This window comes from Stegastes partitus, unplaced genomic scaffold (genome assembly GCF_000690725.1).
Source record: "Stegastes partitus isolate 25-593 unplaced genomic scaffold, Stegastes_partitus-1.0.2 Scaffold208, whole genome shotgun sequence".
Taxonomy (NCBI): domain Eukaryota; kingdom Metazoa; phylum Chordata; class Actinopteri; family Pomacentridae; genus Stegastes; species Stegastes partitus.
The window spans coordinates 13,697-32,790 of NW_007577939.1; the positions used below are offsets into that span (position 1 = coordinate 13,697).

General features: G+C 39.1%; 1 protein-coding gene across 7 annotated transcripts in view; it reads right to left on the minus strand.

The window, feature by feature from the left end:
- Positions 1 to 2,624: 2,624 nt before the first annotated feature.
- r3hdm2 (R3H domain containing 2) overlaps positions 2,625 to 19,094 on the minus strand; it is a 65,668-nt gene continuing 49,198 nt past the window's right edge. For 4 of the 7 annotated variants that reach the window (XM_008280718.1, XM_008280721.1, XM_008280717.1 and 1 more), the window contains 12 exons: positions 18,425 to 18,606; positions 17,825 to 17,923; positions 16,657 to 16,947; positions 12,545 to 12,680; positions 11,591 to 11,748; positions 9,535 to 9,674; positions 9,049 to 9,149; positions 7,738 to 7,907; positions 7,304 to 7,448; positions 5,754 to 5,848; positions 4,917 to 5,001; positions 2,625 to 3,370 (listed from right to left, as the gene is read on the minus strand). In XM_008280718.1, the coding sequence (XP_008278940.1) occupies positions 2,967 to 3,370; positions 4,917 to 5,001; positions 5,754 to 5,848; positions 7,304 to 7,448; positions 7,738 to 7,907; positions 9,049 to 9,149; positions 9,535 to 9,674; positions 11,591 to 11,748; positions 12,545 to 12,680; positions 16,657 to 16,947; positions 17,825 to 17,923; positions 18,425 to 18,606 (2,006 nt within the window). In that variant the 3' untranslated portion in view covers positions 2,625 to 2,966. The remainder of the gene's footprint in view (positions 3,371 to 4,916; positions 5,002 to 5,753; positions 5,849 to 7,303; positions 7,449 to 7,737; positions 7,908 to 9,048; positions 9,150 to 9,534; positions 9,675 to 11,590; positions 11,749 to 12,544; positions 12,681 to 16,656; positions 16,948 to 17,824; positions 17,924 to 18,424; positions 18,607 to 19,094) is intronic. The other 3 variants (XM_008280724.1, XM_008280723.1, XM_008280722.1) reach the window with 2 other exon arrangements.

Sequence of the window (19,094 nt, forward strand, 5' to 3'; positions counted from 1 at the left end):
AGGCCAACCCGGCCCAGCCCTGAATCTGTATGTGCCTGTCTGTGCATCCATGTGACTGTTTGGGACAGCTGAGCGCTTTAAAAGCTGAGAAGCTCCTCTAGTAGAGCGGTAAAAAAACTCGAGTGTTCTGCTACTGGTTCCTTGCTCAGTGAAGTAAAGTGTTGTGTTATGTGTATCACACTGGCAAACTATTTGTGGCCTTTGTCAGGTGACTTGTATGATTTTTACTGAATTTAATAAAGGCCGGATTGGATTAGTGGTTCAGAAGAAATCCAGAAGATGGAACGTTTTTATCAACAAAACAATATAAAGCTCAGTTACATTAACCAGTCTGAATCACAAAATGTGCAACGGCACCAAGAACTTCTCACACACACTGTTTAGTGTTTTATATGAAGCAGGTCGAAGTCTTAAAATCTACACACTTGGTGCCAATAGTAAGGAAAAATAAAAACCATGCACACACAATATACACACAATCCAAACATTTTGGAGCAGTGGAACAAAGTCTGAAGGAGGTAAATTAAATAGAAGAAAATAGCTTAGATGGACATTTTTTTTTTTTGAAAACTGGGTCCCTGCCACGATAAAGTGTTCAAATTTGAATTTGTGTCTGATAAGAAAATATCCATATATGTCTATAAACAATATTTGAGAACACCATTTGTAAAAAATATAGTTCCTATAGGAAAATTGAATCTGTATCGTCATAGTTGAGGCATCAATATGATGCTATCTCTGTACTTCTCCGTACTTCACTCCTCCACCTCTTTTAGATGATGCTTTTGTCTTGTCTCCAGCAAAAAAACAAAAAGCAAAAACAAAACAAAACACTGAGGCTTCTGGTTATATGTTGTTGATGTTATGTCTTTGTTTGGAAGCTACTATATAAGACAACCTAAACTGAGTTATTCGTCCTTCAGATCTACAATTTAAAGTTTGTCCTCATGGTTTTTGTAGAGAAAAGGTCATGTCACCATTAAATACACACAAACACACAACAGGCATTAAAAATAAATAACAGGTGTAAGTCCACAGACCCTTCTCGTCTAATTTGTTTGAGCTTGAATCAATCTGCCAGGACGAATGGAATAAACTTACCAAATCAAGGTGCACAATACCTGCAGAGACTTACCAGAGTAGACTCAAAGCTGTAATTACTGCCTAAGGGCCTTCTACAAAGTGCTGATTTCTGAGTCTGAATACTTTCATACATGACAGGTTGCAGCTTTTGATTTTTTAATAACTCTGTAAAAAAACAAAAAACAAACAAAAAACAACAACTGAAAAAACATGTTTTCACTTTGTCATTATGGGTTATTGAGTGCAGATTGATGGCAGAAAAAGGTAATTTTATCCTTTTAGAATAAAATCTACAACAGTGTGAAAAAGCGAACTTTGCACTGAACTGTCAGTGTTCTCCATTATCATCCTCATCATCAAAACAGCAGGAAATCTTCTGTAACAAGGGTTCACCCCTCTACTGAAGTCAGGGACTTATTGAATCAGTACCAAGGAGCACTGAAACTGGTGGATCTCAGTGGCCTGACACCTTATGAACACACGTCATGACGTTTTTTTGCCATCTGTATATGCACACATGCATGAAACAAGGTGACTAGGTAGTTTGCACTTCAGAGTCAGCTTCAGTGAATTCAAACAATAAACCACATGACACGAAACATGTTTTGATAGATTTTTTCTCGACTTTTATATTTTTAAAAACAAACAAAAAATAACAGATTAAATAAAATTTACAGTAGACATATGCAATCATTGTGCACTTTAACTACTTCTTCTGATACGTTCTGCACAGCTGTCAACGAAAAAACGCAAACACAATGGGGCGTCGGGGTGGAGGCTGGGGGATGTGGGGCAGTTGTGGGAGAGAGAGGACAGAAGAAGTGAGGTAGAGGGCAGTAAGGAGGAAAACAAATGAGGGCAAGAGGAGCAGGGATGAAGAGGGGAGGAATAAAGGATAAAGGAACGCCTAAACTTTGTCACTCAGGGGAAAGAAAGAAAAATCACTGAATATATAGATTTCTTTTATTCCTTACATCACTTATATAAATATATTGAACCCCAAAAAACAAAAAAAAGAGAGAAAAGAAAACTTTTGAGAAAAAAACAGCGCAATACAGAAACCCACAACAGCAGTAAGGCAAACAGAAAGCAAGAGAGGAGAGAGCAGTGACAGAGTACATGAGAAGAACAGAGGAGCAGAGAAAGATAGGAGGCAGTATGAGACATGGCAAGAAAAGAGGTGGGGGAGCAGCAGGGGAAAGCAGAGAGAGTGCGCAACTGTGCGTATGAAAATTTATAAATATGTGAGATTAAGAGACGACTGGGTGACGGAGAGTTGAGGAAGGAGAGAAAGCGCTGGCAGAAAAAGGAGGAAGGGTTGTAGAGCGGAGGGGAGAGGAGGAGGGGGGGGGGGGGGGGGGGGGGGGGGGGGGGGGGGGGGGGGGGGGGGGGGGGGGGGGAGGAGGAGGAGGAGGAGGAGGAAAAGGTTTGACTGAGGTCGACTGTCCAGTGTGTTTTTGTTATGTGCTACGTAACCCTGTTGCCTGCGCTTGTGTGTCTGTTTGTTAACTGGTGTGTGTGTGTGTGTTTGACGTTGCGTGTGTTCTTGTATAATGGCAGCACACATTCCACGGCAACAGTGAAACACATGCTCACGTGTCTTGTGTGCTCTTCTGCTATATAAATACAAAACAAAAACAATGAATAAAAACAAACAACAAAATCATATTTGCAACCAAACACCAGCCACCTCATGATTCACACCTTCTTCCCTTTTATACATTTGACACATCATTTATCTCATCAAGTTTTTTTTGTTTTGTTTTTAAGTTGTACACTAAGAGCAGTCCCCCTCAGTCCTCCTTCCTTTTCCACCATTCCACCAAGTCTCTCTGTCTGTCTGTCTCTTTTACTTTCTTTCTTTCCTCCCCTCTCTTTTCCTTTCACTGAGAACTGGCTCTCTCCAGCACACGCAGGTCATAGTTCTTTTTGGCAGCCCTCAGTTTGAAGAGGCTGGCCCCGCTGTTGTTAAGTTTGAAGGAAGCACTCTGGGCAGCCATGGTGCTGGGAAACACTGCCACTACTGTGTAGAGGTGAGCTGGGTCACTGCCATCGCCCTTCACTCCTCCGGCTCCCATGCAGGCCCCAGGCCCAGCAGCAGCTCCTGGCCCAGAAGGCCCTGCACCAGGACAGGGGCCACAGCCTCCTGGTCCTCCTCGGCCTCCCTGGGGCTCCTTCAGCCACTGGATCTTGGCACCACACAGCGACAGCTGGTTGAAGAGCTTTTCAGCCTCTGGCCGTGAAATCCCCTCTGGCAGGTCTGTTACCTCAAGTACTCGACTCACCACTGGACAAGAGGAAACAAGGAGAGTCAGAGAGAGACAACATGTTAAGCAGGCTTGATTTCCCGAGCTGTATCTTAAGCGACGTGAAGCACTTGTTTCAGAAACACACTCCATGTGTTTTCTTGTCTGTTTCAACTTAATACTTTTTGCTTGAGCACTGCTTGGGGGGAATTACAGTTTGTACAGCCCTGAGGCCAGAGGGATACTCCAAAGGGAATCCAATTAGGGTTACAGAACTGCACTTGAATGCAGTGCAGCAAATACATGTCTTGTACTTGCAGTGATCCATCCTGTATTTAATGGCCTCTTCATCAGACAGGAGTATTTGAGGAAAACAACCACAGAAATATAGGCTGCCAAATTTACAAAACTGTCTCTGCACATGCTTTGGTTTTCTCCAATGTCTCTTCACATTTTTATCCGAACAATACACTTTTCCATGTCTGTGTCAAATCAGACAGAATTCAGGAAACATGTTGCTTCACAGTCTCAGATTTTGTTCAGACTTTATTTGCTATGAAGAGGGAAGGACAATACAAACTTGACATTAAGAGCAACAGATACACTGAAATGGCTGCTGTGAATTTCCTTTCTACAAATAATGTAATGCAAATCCCCTGAGGAATGATGACTCTTCTGCATGGTTTTCCTGTGTTGCTTTTAGTGCAGCATGAATCTCCTGTTTCACTTGTCTTGTTATAGCACTTATGACATGATTCAATAAAGGTGAGATATATTGTGATGTGTATTGAATTGTCATCAGTTTCTCTGTTCAGTGTTCATTTCAAGTATATCTGTGGGAACATTTGGTGAGGTAAAGTATGCCTTATATGCTTTTAAAGTTCAACATGAGGACAATATGGAAGCAACTTGCAAGTTTGCAAATGATGACAATATATAGACAACTATGCACAACAGTTTTTGTGGTCCTACGAATTAACGTCACCATTTTGGCATGTCAAAATATAACACAAACAGAAAATTGTAACCCTGGTTGCCATACATCACATTTTATTGATGTTAGATACTCCAAAAGTTAGTAATATATCAACCAAAGACTGTGTTCTTATAAAAAAAAGTTTCATCCATATGTATACTATTTACTTGACCTCTGCTGGAGACAGTCAATCATTCGGATCTGCTGGAAACAATTTTGCTTTGGGAGTTATATTTCTGGAGATACTGAATCCTTAAAATGGCTATCCAGGTAAAATTATTGCTTTTTTTTGGTGGGTAAAAATAGAAAACGTGACATTTTCAAAATTCTGCCAAAATGTTAAACAACTTAGTTTGCCATCACAAATTACAAATAAGTAAACAGAACTAAATCTGGGGCAGTGGAGCAACATTGCTATCTAAAATGACACAGTGTGACCCAGAGAGTACATCAAACTTGCTATGTGGAAATCTCATAGATCTTTAAAACCACAGATTCTAAGGTTCATTAAAAATACAAGACCACAAGAGAGTGCTTAACATACCTGCAGAAAACGAAACAAAACACTTGCAGATGTTATTCTGGTCTGTGATGATGCCGTTCTAACTTACCTACATCAGTGGTGCCAAGATCTGTGGATGCTGACTTTAGAGTTTGCTTTTTCCCTCGTGCCCCATGTTTCATTACTCCTTGGGCCTGAAAAACAACAACAAATATTATGTGGCGTATCATTACAACGCAGAAACACGCGCACACCAGGTGGGGGCATAAGCATGAGTGGGCACGTTAAACTAAATTCTTTGCTAAATAGTAACACAAACATTAAAACAAACTGCACATGACTGCAGCAAGAAAATGATGAGTCACAGCGTGTTACAGCTTCCATTTGACATTTCTGCAAATGTAGTAACTTTTAGTTACACAACATGCTGTAAAGAGATTTTTAAGTTTGCCATACAGCCCACATTTGATGACTGATTTAAAAAAGTTGATTGCAAGAATTCTATGGTTCTTAGCCAGTCAGTAAAGAATTAAAATTACATTTTCACCCTTTTCACTTTAGGAACAAATAACATATGAAAACATAGTTTGTCTTTTTGTGTTCCTACTGTAAAATAAACATCACTTTTCTTCAGAAACTTTTTTTTTTTTTCCCATTACCACGTCAACAGCCTAAAAGCAAGGTGTAACAGCAGTGTACTGCATTGGTTTTTTTTTACTCCTGAAAAATTTTGTGTTGAAAAGGTTTTGTAGCTGGTGGTATGTTCTTCATTTTTTAACATTTTATTCATTATGCTAGAAAAAGCTGAAACAAACAAGGGCATATCATGGTCAAAATGTCTCATTACTGGGAGCAGGAATCATTAATCAACACAAGATTAATGCACACTGACTACTTCTAAAGGATTCAGAGAGAGGATTCAGTACAAAGGCCTGCCATTACTGACCTGATGGGAGCTGTAGGAGGACTGGCCATGCATGAGGGGGGGAGGACACAGGCTGTACTGGAGGGGCTGCCCCAACAAAGAGTAGCGACCGTCACCTAAACAACACAAATCAGACGTTACAATCAGAATGATCAATCTTAAATCTTTAACTTCAGTACACTATTGTGTCAGAAGACAGGTGTAATTTATTCTCACACCTATTAGGATTCAAAGAACTTTGTTTGTCATGCCAGCTCACATTCACATGTTGTGGTATGAAATAAGTACTCAGGTCCTGGTTTTTAAGAAAAAGCCTAATAAATAATAAGTACAATAAAAACAAGAACAATAAAAACAAGAGCTATTATCCAGCAAGGTCTCATTGACATTCAATTACTTTTTCACAGACCTGGCCAAGAAAGCAGCATATCAGAGTTATAACAATGAATAGACAAGCATATAGTCAACAAAACAAATGGTTAATGGACTTAATCAGTTATGGAATTGTGGAATTGTAAAATGAAAATTTACTTCAAAACAAAACTTGCAATGCAATGAAACCTTCAGCAATGGGTTAAAAGGCTGAATGGGACGGAGTACTATAAGATTTATTCATTTTTGTGTTTTGAAGACAATGGAAAAAACACCTGCAATGAGGTGATGTGACAAGTATTGCAGACTGATGCAAGACCTTGTTTGTACGTGTAATCACACATTCCAAATGGTGGATTTGTTTGTTGATGAACGTACTGTGGCTCTGAGTGTAAATACAGGTCAGAGGACAAAGATGAGGTAAAATCACATGTGGAGGCAGAAGGTTTGACCAGGTGGCATAGTGCCAGTCATGTGAATCTGCTGAGGTGAGGTGACTTGACTATTGGTTAGTGGCCAAAATCCACCTGACAAGGTTCTGAGGGTTGCTGTGGAAGTGGGTGAAAGATCATAAACCTGATGAGGGGGTAAAAAACACAGGTGGAGCAGTAGAACATGTTTATTTATTTGTGTTATATGTGAAAAAATAATTTTGTTTCTGTCTACTTGGTTGTTAGTTTTGTAGTTTTGGTTCTCCTTTCTATCTGCTATGACAGCATTTTACTTTACTGTTATTTGTTAAGACTGGGAAGAGTGAGAACATTGCTACAACCAGGCAGAGTACAATTCAAATAAACACACTTCACAGAACAGATTTCAGCCACAGTACCATAACAACTTATTCTATCAGTAAATCTAAAGTAAGCACAGAAATCTTCTGAAATATCAGATAAAACTTCCAAATTTTAAAGAAAACGTTTGTCTTTATGTATATATTGCAAAAGGTTACACACAAACTGATGGATAATTACACCAGATGGACTAATAATAAAATAATCTGTGCTGGCATTTATTCAAAAAAATACAGTTAATATAGCAAAAGAATGTAAATGATTTTCTGTCTGATCAAGATCCTGACCTAATCAACGCACACAGTTGGTGAGAAAAACATTACAATACAAATGCATTTTTATCTCGCTTGTCCTCTGTAGGCGATCTGTTTAAGTATTTAAAACTTCATTTGTCCTGTTCATACATACCTTGAGCTGATCCTCCTGGCCGGGGAAACTGGGAAATGAGGGGTAATGGTCCCAGGCCTGGACAGACGCTGCTAACGCTGCCGGAGGGAGATGGGGTGGGAGACTGAGTGGGGGAGGCCAGGGGACTCGTCAGCTGGGTACTGGCCTGAACACATCGAGAGAGAAAATAAATAAATAAATAAAAATTATAATCTAAACCTGATCAAGTAGTCTTTATTTGCTCTAGTTAAGAAGACATGTTGCTTGAAAGGGCCTTTAATAATCAAGAGCATCAAAGATGACCACTAGGGGGCGGAGAGGCTAAAGAAAGAAAGAATGAACACTGCACATGAATGAGTGGATATGCGAATTGCAGCCTGAATTGATGAGGTTCTTTCACATTAACAAATAATTACACTGCTTGATTGAGGATGCCTCTGTGCACATGTGCGCACCTGTGGAGTGTTGTCAGGTTTGTAGAGCTCTCCTGGCTTGCTGGGCCTTTGCTCTATGCTGTAGTACTTGCATGGGTTCCACTGGACCAGGGGAGGATTCTGGGAAGGCTGCGGTCCATTGGGGACGCTGAGCTGCATGACCATCACCCCAGGCCCAGGAGGAGGTACTCCTGAGGGAGCACAGACAGTCAGGCTCATATGTAGATAAACAGATGAACAGATGACCAGAACAGCACTAGCATTTCTCTAGTGGTCTACATTTCCCTTTCATCAGAGATAAAGATAAATATTTGATTCAGCACAAAGGTGACTTCAGATTAGCTAATTAACAAGACAGTTTTCTTGTTAAAGTAAATTGTCACATCTAAGTCCTTTACATTGCTTTTATAATCCACATTTAAACATTAAACAAAAATGACAAATCCTGCAGGCACCCATAAGAAGAGGCTGCTGTATTAACAGATACTGGGTAAGTGTCTAGAAAAACACATTTAAGTCGAAATGAAGTTTGATTTCATCTAGTATTAGAAGTAGAAGAAGATACAGTAACAATATTAGACCTGGCACGGGCTACGCTGGTTTCACATTTGGTAAGTTGTCAGACCTTCAGGATTTGCAGTTGAAACAACTGACTAATAACAAAAGACAGTAACTCAACATTTTAGTGACTATAAGGCTGGAAATTTGTGATATGCACCTTTAATGACCTGCAGACAACCTGTAATACACACTACCATGATGGCTGGTTCCCTGGTTCAAGATTACAATGTGGTGTGCCTGCTAGTATATCAACTAAAGTGATCAAATACCAGAAAGTAAACTACAGTCACAGTAAACAGACTTCTAACATTTTGTAAAAATCAAGAACAATGTTTGGGCCTGCTGTTTCAGAGGAGGTGAAAGTTTGTAAACAGACCAAAATATAACTTTTAGGACAAATAACTGACATAGTTGGGTTTCATCCACTGACCAATCAAATTACTCTTTCAACATGTAAACATGACATACATAAATAGAGAAGAGGTTTAATCAACATTTACTCAAGGTAAAATGGGAGCACAATCAAGTTGTGAATATTGGATTTTCCCCGATTTCTTCAAACATTACCTCTTTAGGGACATTGATTTATATGTTCAAAGTATGAACCCCATGTACCTCTGTCTGAACTTTTACCTGAATACCTTTCACCTAATTTAAGAAAGGATAGCTGCAACCCTACTATTAGCCACCATAGGATTTGTAGCTATAACCACCCTGTGCCTACACAGTATTGTAGTGGTAGCATTACAATCACTCGACAGCAAGTCTCACCTGAATATTGCTGCTGCAACTGTTGAGGGTTGCAGGGGGACGGCGACTGTGTAATCTGATACTGCTCAGAGCTGGGAGGCTGCAGGTAACCTACTGACGGGCTACAGGACAGCACACAAACATTGTAAAGGTTAATGCATACATTCACAAGAGGATATGCAAACAACACTGCAAGAAGATTAATAAACAAAATTTCACATACGCAATGTATGTGTAGATGTCATCTATGAGTAAATATCAGATCTGCAAACAATTCTAAGACTAAAATATGTAAATTGTTGTTGTTTTTTTTTGCAGACATAATGGTGGGAAGAATTCTGATACAAAGTAAAGCAGTTCAAATGTCTTACTGTATTCGTGTTTTAGTCGTAACACCATGTGATGTTTATATTTAATGCATTTTTTTTTTTTTTAAAAGGGATGACTATCAAATGTTTGTATGGTCTTGCCAAATCAACTGCATGAAAAGGATGGATTCATACATACCTTGTGCTATTCTGCTGTGTGGGTGTGATAACACTGTAGTAGACAGGCATGGGCCCCTGGACAGACTGGCTGACTGGTACCATCACCTGCTGCTGGTACTGCTGCTGCACCACCTGTTGATTTTCATTGCCCACTGGTACCTGAAAAAAGTGTTATAGGTAAAAAAAATATATAAAGAAACCATTCAGGAAGATGTTATGGTGCTTCTGATGGAATGTTGCCAAAGTGTAACTTCGTGTGTTCTCCTGTTCATCTGTAGTGGAAATATCTTGACTGTAATCCCCTGGTAGCTACTGCTCAGCAGCAGCCACTTTAACCCTTAGGCGTCAGTTTAAAAAAAGTTACACTGAGGTCCTTAAGGACAAAAATGTCTACATCACAAACAATGCCTAAAAACATTAGATGTTCACATTATTTTTCACTTTCATGACTTATCTCTTTTGATCTACATGAGTTCCGATCATAACGACCAAATATTAATTCATTGTCAGGTTTGTAACCCTTTCAATGCCAGTTTGTTTACACAATGTTTCTGTTAAAAAAAATTTAAAAAAAAAAAAGCAGAAAAAAAATATTTCCGATAAAATAAGTGCTAATGGAAACATTCATTGTTTGATTATTGCAGGCTTGGATGACTCAGTGATTAACATCAACATTGATTCTGATGCATTGTTATTTTTTCATGCAGTGTAACATTTAAATGAAAAAGTTACACTCACGACCTTAAGGACGAAAATGCCCCCATTGAAACCCATTGTAATTGCTATTTTTGATCCTCCTGCCATTACATCATTCGGGCAATCTATGTTATTAGGCTTTTATTCTGGAGCTTTGGCTTCAAAATGATATATATTTTTCTTTACTGTTTTCTCCTAGGACCTGTCCAGGGTGTCCCCTGCCTTCGCCCTAAGTTGGTTGGGATAGGCTCCAGCCCCCCCACACCCTCAAACCATTTCAGTTGTAAACATTTTTTTGATTGGCCTGCAGTGCTCTATAATACAGCAGGAAGTGACAAAACAAATAAAGCCTGGATTTGCTCCATAGGCCAAATACAAAAAAATGATACAATCTAGTGGAAAACAGAAAAAACGATAATTTGAAAGCGAAAGCTCCTGATCGTAAGAGTAATAACATAGAATGCATGACTTCATGATGTAACAGCAGAGGGATCAAATTAATAGTTATAATGGGTTTCTATGGGGGACATTTTTGCCCTTAAGATCACAATGTAACAATTTTGTGTACACAGTGTATTATTGATGTATTATGGGGGCTGAGGCTACAAAAAAAAAGAAAAGGACAAAAATGTTCTAATGGGTGCATGAGGGTTAAAAGGCAACATCCTTCTGATGTCTATGCTTCTGGGTTTCTTTGCTCTCTTAAGAAGGTCACAATGTCCCCATGAATTGTGAATGCAGGCCTTAATGGCTGCCAACACACAGGGGTCAGATTTTCTTCACATAGTTCATAAACACACCACACATTAAAGTACACAGGTCAAGAGCAGCAGCTTACCTAAGTTCCTGACCTAATTAGAGACACAATGACCTCACTGAAACAAAGCCAAACCAGTGTACGCCATGGTCAATTTAGATCCAATACGGTCAGATGCTAAAACTGGCTTCAGTATCAAATTTATCAGGACAAAATGTTCAAAATGCTGCATTTTCACAACATTTGCTTAGTGCATTTTTTTGTGAAGCTTGTTGCAGTTTTAGGACTGTAGGATCTACTTAATTATTGTTGATATATTAATCATTGATGTTCATAGTAATCGAGACTAATGAGCACAAAAACACCATTTTGGGTTCATTTAGCTTGAGCTCTTCAACATAAAGTGCTGCCTTTACTTTGCACCAGATGGAGCTGTTTAACTTGGTGAAATAAGCCACGTGTATATGGATAATGGAGGAATTAAAATTTTCAGTTCATCTGGCAAGGCTTACATACAATTCTGCAGTCCTTAATTCATCATGTTTAGAAAAGAATAACAGCAGAACTGCTATAGGTATCTTTAAAAAATGATGTCCTACAGACGACTGAAAACAGTCCATACCTGATATGATGGCATCTGTGGGTACTGGACCATTATGCTTTGCATTTGTCCTCCTATGCCTGCCCTCTGGGAATTAAGCAGACCAGGGTTTTGGGGTTGCTGCACACCCATCATGCCCTGGTAGCTCGGCTGCTGGCTGGGCATCATGGTCTGGAGACCTGATGACAAAAGACAACAATTGAAGAATAACATTTTGAGAGAGTAAAGACAGAGTACAGTAGAAGAGGTTCTATAAGACAGGAAGCTGAGTCTTTGCCTTTGAAAAACAGTACCACAGGATAAATCAAGTATACTTGCAATATAGATTAAGGGGTTTCACATTAACTAAGTGTCAACAAATACAATTTAAATAAACTATGTGGAAGCAAGAAAAATATTACAATCTAAAGTGTTTTAGTTCACACTTTTGGTAGATTTAAATCTTCACCATTACAACATATCTCAAACCAGACAGCAACTTTGGAGTGATGCAAGGTCAGTAAGACCTTAGTGTTCATGAGCTATGTGGATCTGGCAGGCTTCCATCATGATCTGAAGTCCATTTAGATTGTCAACAATGTCTCTCTCTTACTGTATAAACACATAGTCAACCTTCACAAACCACAAATTAAGAGAATGAAGGATGAAGCTGCTATCTGCCAGGGTAAAGTAAAAAGCTCTACATTTGTCTTAGCATATTTGACTTGGCTGGACAATACAGGGACAAGGTTGTTTAAATTTTACCTTTTACCTGGTAGACTTAAAACTGAGCTTGATGTCACAGCTGTTTTTTTTTTGTTTTGTTTTTTTTTGCTGAGGGACGACATAAAACAGCAATAAAATCAAGTGGACTTTAACTACTTCTGGACACATTTTGGACTGTGGCCTGAAGAACATTAACACGTTTTAACTTCACTATATTTTTATTTCCAGACACAGAAAACTGAGGTAGATTTGACAACATAGAGAACTGACCTGACTGTTGTGTGGGCTGAGGCATGGGTTGTGTGCGCTGGGCAGGATAAGACACCTGGTGGGACATAGGCTGGGGCACACGGTACTGCTGGCCTGAGCTGGGATACTGACCAGGAGGGTAGTATGACACCTGTATCTGTTGAGAAACAACAAAAACAACTTAGAGAGCAATAAAAACACAAACAAGACAAGAATAACTATTGCTAAATTACACTGTCTGAGACACTTGAGGACACATTTAAACATTTTATGTAATGTGGTATAGTACAAAATATTATATACTGTATTGTTACATTTTTGTTTTATATTCTGCTCTATTATGTTCGGTCAAAATAGGGTTTAGCAGACAATATTAAGAAATGACAAAATTTTGAAATGACAAGATTAACAAACTACATGATCAAAAGTAGTTTGATTCCGCGACCCACGCCCCCCCACCCCCACCCCGGCGACCCTAGTGAGGATTAAGCGGTGTATAGATAATGGATGGATGGATGGATGAATGGATGGATGGATGATCGAAAGTCTAGATTTACATGATCAGTTCAGTAATAAACCATGCCATGACTCAGGTTTTCAAACCAAATGTTTGTGAAAATGTAAAATGCAAATGATTTCACACATTTTCAGAAATATATAGACTTTTAAATTTAACTAAAGATGACTGCTGTTGTTTCACATGGGAAAACGCACAAAACTCTCTTTTTTTGGACACGTTCATATGGATCCTGCTGCTGTTACAAACATTTTATGAACACAAAGGAAAAGACTCATACAAACAGCTGGAAGCAACAAATTCAACTTTAGCTACTGTTAATATGTATTAATCTGTTACAGACTGTCTTCATGGCAGTAAAGTAATACTTTCTACAGGCATTGCATTTCAATTTGTAATAGATATCTCTGTGAAGTTGTTGGACCAATATTGCTGCTCCAATGGGGAAAAAAAACCTTCTACAAAATGCTTTATACAACTCAGAGTACTGTTGCTGTGTGCGGCTAGTAGTTCAGACTTGTGCCTTGTTAAAAGTGATGCATAAATGTTACTTGGTGTGACCTATGAGACTGTGACTTTCATTGCAAAGTGACCAGTGCGGTCATTTACATATGAAGCTGACATGTTCAGATGATTAATAAATTAATAAAGATCAATAAAAACAAGTTTTCACTCTCCTTTTACCTATGTTTCTGATCTCTACCAACTCCCAAAGGAAATATCTGGCAGCTAAAAGCTCTGACTATAGTTCTGTGTCTCTCTGCTGTTTCGTGTTGGGCAGGTAGTGCACAATCATTTTATGGAGCTTTTTTGCTAAAAAAAATGCTGCAGCCCTATAGTTGAAATTGACAAACTATGAGACTGCTGTGTGTAAATCCAACAATGATGCTAACTGCAGAGTTCCTCTCAGTCTGTGGAGTCCTCAGTGTAACACCTCTTGTTAAAATATTGATTGCAGTGGTTTAGGACAATGCTTACAGAGCTCATGTGATGACACAAGCAAGAGTATTCAATATCAAGCATCCATCAATGTGCAACAGTAGACACAGAGGCGTAAGCGTTGAAGCTTGAACAACTTGCAGCTTATACAACTGGGCTAAATGTAGCATACAGAAATTCCAAATGAGACATCATACGGATGAATAGAAAGGAAGCTGAATGTTAGGAGGATCGATAGTTCCTGCCTCCATCTTCATCTGCATACATGACAACAAATCAGCCCATCTAAAGGCTGCAGCGGTATCAGTATTTGAACTGCTACACTGTCAACCACCCACACACTGAACAACGCAATGCACCTTCCTTTCCCTACCAATACTGTTTACAGAACTACAGAGATCTAAGAGTGAGAACAATATAAGAAGGTGTGTAGGGTGATAAGAGGTATGAAAAGACACAGTCTATACAGGTCAGAGCTTGGAAATCCAGAATAAAAGCACAGCGAATGAAAGCAATGAAAAGTTACAAAACAGTAGACAAGATGGATCAGTTCAGGAATTTTTTAAAAAACTGGTTCTACAGTACAACTATATACAGGCTCTACAACACAGCTATATGTTATCTGATTAAACAACAAGATCAAGAAGTACATGCAGGAAAGTGACATAAAAGGACCACAGTTATTGGGCATAGTAAAATATGCACCTAATTCCAGTAAACCCTCGAATCTTTGTTAGATCTACTGTGAAGAAGTCATTTTGGTGTATTTTGCCAATGCTTTAGATATTACATTTGTCAATCTACTTTTAAGAATTATGACTGACCCCTATTTTCTGTTCTTATAAACACAAAACTATTGCTGGACTGGAAAAAGAAATATGACTTCAGCTATTAAAAACTCTGCTAAACAGACCATCTTCTTTTACAGCTCAGCCTCAGAGAAACATTACAGGATCTAATGTCTCCCACAGGGTGTTTAATGACCAGGTCAATTTAGTTCTCTCTCGTCAAATGAATTATAATAACTACTTTATGGATTCAAGCAAAGGCCTGAGAAAAGGAAGGAAAAGTGTGAGTGACAGAGAGTGAGAGGACTCATTACCGTCACCGCCTCTGCAATCAGAGTGATGTGACAGGCGAGCTGACTGAGACCAAGCTTGTGAAGGTGACGCAAAGCGCTGAGTGCAAGGACCAAACTCCCCACTGGATGAATCCGGCAACACAGTAATCACATCACACCTCATTCACAAGTTTATAGAGGAAAGTTGATGTGTATACTTTATATGAGGTTCAATGTTTTTATACACTGAACTGCTTGGTAAAAGAGTACAATGAGTCATTTTGCAGTCAGAGGTGAGTGGCATACTGACACAGTGATAGACACAATGTAATTACTGTGAGTTGAGCTTGCTGCACCTATTGTCAATTAAACCAATTATCATTTCCTTGTAACTGAAAACTCTTATTCACTAGAAAGCAGTGATGTTCAGTAGGCAGTAATTTCAGTTAATGAAGGTATTATATTTCAAATGCAAACAACACGAAACGTTCCTAAGCTGTGATGCATATCTCTTATTACAATGGTAGTAATAATGGTAGTTTTTCACTCTACACCTTTCCTTTCGAGGAAGATATTTGAGTTTGGTTGCTGTTTTGACCCTTGGCTAATCAAATCTGAGTTCCCTGATAATGCTATGGTAAAAGCAAGCAACTGTTACTGTTGTAGTTCTGTTCCTGGAATTTTTAAAAAACCAAACAAACGAACAAACAAACAAAAAAAACACCACAAGATGACTCATTCAGTGCTATGTGAAAGAAAGCAAAAAAGAATGTCTCCCTGTATCTGTATGTCAACAAAGTGCAGCAATGACCATGCACCACATCCCTTTTCTTTCATCAACTGCCATAAAAACCATATAACACCGGTTCACGGTATGAGAAGTATATTGCATTTTGACACTAATGTACTACTAAATTACTAAATGCATGGCCGATAGAATTAACATATTCAAATTATATAATTCTGTGGTAATCACTGTGATGCCAATTTTATGCATATGTTTTTTTTCTGACATCTTAAGACTGCAAATGGATAAAAACTGGTCCTGTAAGTTAATAACAGTTACATGGCATTCTAGCATTAAGTGCTCAAATGTGCCTTTTCCAAAAGACTTCTAAAACTCAGGACTGTTCTTCAAACTGGGTTGGAAGAGTTCCATTAGTATTAACAGACTAATTATTCACTATTTTAAGTTTTGTCCTCATTTCTCTTGACACGAGTTGGAATTCCTTACCAAATATGAACTGATTCTACATCAGACAGACAACATGCATTGCTTTAATACTATTATTCCAACTATGATGAAAGTGAGAGTATTATGCCCTTAATTAGTTCTCTGCAGGGTAAACATTTGTAACATAATGTATAACTAGGAAAAAAATCCATGCATGTGTGGAATATCACATAATCATTTGCAAATACATTTTAATGGTCCTGTATTTGCAAATTTAGCACAGTCAAATTCGGTTTCTTAGACATGTTGCTTTACAATAAATGATCTAACTCTTGGGTATGATTTGCTGGGGATATGTGCAATTCTAATGTTATTAACAGCTACCCATTCTATTTGGTCTCCAAGGACATCAATTATTTGACAACCTGCAGTGGATGGCATACCTGTTGAGGCGGAGGGGGCTGCATGTACCCTTGTGGAGGTGGTGGGGCCTGCATGACCGGCTGAGATGGAGGAGGCGGTGGAGGTGGAGGATGGGGGTGTCCAGTGGCAGGCTGGTAGCCAGATGGAGGTGGCATAGGCTGACCCGTAGTAGCCATGATGTAGCCAGTCTGAGGCGGGGGATGCTGCGACAGCACCGTGGGAGCCTGATACATCGGGGGAGGCTCAGGGTTCTCACTGGAACCCTGCCGACTCAGTGTCATCTGGGTGAATTGGGGTGCCAGCTCTTCTCCCTAGCGGAAAGGTGAATGATATCATTAGTGAGTTTATGTTTGTGGCTGATACCACAACGTCAGTAACATCTGTGAATTTTGCAGTCTAACTAAGTGAATGCGAGTAATCATCAAAGCCAAAATGTTACAACAGAATTAGTGTAACAGTCCTGGAAAAGATTCTATGTATTAATGTAAGAAATGAATTCCACAAAAAACACATTAATCAACAGTAACATTTGGTCAAGTATGATCAAAAATGTAATAACATTTTTAACCCACATATTAAACCCAGTTTCATCTATTGAGCTTTTTTCTTGCAATGAAGTATATTTTTGCAATTTCCAAACACATTTCTGCATGTATTCAAAAAACATGACAACAGTAACAACTAGTAGCCCAATATTGCTTGGTGAAGTAAACAAATATTTCCACAAAAAACAACCAACCAAACAAACAAACACCCCCCCCACCCAAAAAAACCAAAACAAAACATATATGTATGTATATATGTATGTATGTGTGTGTGTGTGTGTGTGTGTGTGTGTGTGTGTGTGTGTGTGTGTGTGTGTGTGTGTATAAAATTAATCAAGTGTCACAAAGCACACCTATGTCGTGTACCTCTATTTTTTGTAACTTTTTTTTTTTTTAATCATAGGGAGTTAAGTGTACTTTATGACCAACAATAAGTGTAAGTACACAATCATCCTTGTGTATCGGACTGTCTTGCTCTGACCAAGCATTTCCATGATGGTGGTTAAATACTGATTGTATTGACAGCAGGATAAATGTGAGCAAGAGTTTAGCATGAGCGAAGTGGGAAGTGTGAGGGTGTCAGTCTTGATGCAGTTGTAACTGAATTAATTGGAAGAGATGAAGCTATAAGAAGTGCCAGTACCATTGTGTACTGCTGGGGAGGAGAAACTGGCAGGAGAACCTGGGGGCAGGAAGGGCTGGAGTAGGAGACAGGCTGAGAGGGCTGCAGAGACGCCACCGGCTATACACACCAGATAAAGGCGGGAAATAAAGAGGCAGAGCACAGACAGAGTGGAGCAAGGCAGTGAGAAATCAGCATCAGAACCAGATGGAAAGAAGGGAATAAGAGAAATGAAGACATAGGAAAAATGAGGGTTAGAACACAAAGGAAAAGTTGTTAATGAGCAGACAGGATAGTAATGGAGATCATATATAGTTTCTAAATATTAAACTAAAAGTATATATGAAAATAAAATGTCATTACTTCCACGGAGAGACAAACAAAAACGGAAAAGTAATGTCGATCATCTGGCATGTGGTTATTGAGGGTCAAAATGTAATATAATGCCGTACCTTCTCCTTACATATACCCAGATTTCATCCTTACACATTAATCAAATAACCAACCAATGTGTGGATAGATGATCACTAAAGATCTTGAATTCATCATTACTTTCAATTAGATCTTCTGTACCTCAATCAATTAATTTTTACTGGTATCGTTGGTAGTGGAGGTACTTACCTGAGCAATCATGTGGTTGCCCATCGGGTGTTGCTGTGGGGTGGGCAGCAGAGCAGTTTGAGGCGGAGCCTGGGGCGGTGGCTGTGGCTGCTGTGGCTGTTGAGATGGGCAGGGAAGCAGGCTACGGCTGGACTGGGAGGCTGCGGGTGGGGGACACACATCAGGACTGACTAGGGGCAGGCCTAGTGATGCAGATGAAGACATGATGGATACAGAAAATAATTTTGCGTATTAATTTCTACAAAAACATGAGTCCACAAATACATACCTATTCTTTTATTATCCTCTATTTTACAACGTAAGGTGCTTTCAGCCTTGCATCACTTTCTGTTAATCTGATATCAATGTAATGTGCTTGTCTGACTGCATAAATACCCTGCTTATTTTTCCTTTAAATCACAATGGCAATCTTAACATTTCAGTATCACTTTCACTGCTTTCGGATTAACGAAGACAGCAGCAGCACAAGAAGTACAGAAGATGTGCATTTCTCTCTCTAACTCTAAGATAAGTAATATATGCATTTGATAAGTCTGCAAGTTTTATGTATTAAAACAGTTAAACTGTCTAAAACTGAATGAGCCTATTTTAAGCTGTGGAGGTGTTCAGGTTTTAGTCTATATAACTATTTGCCTTCAGAGTGTGACTGGAGCAGAAAAACCCTCTTGAA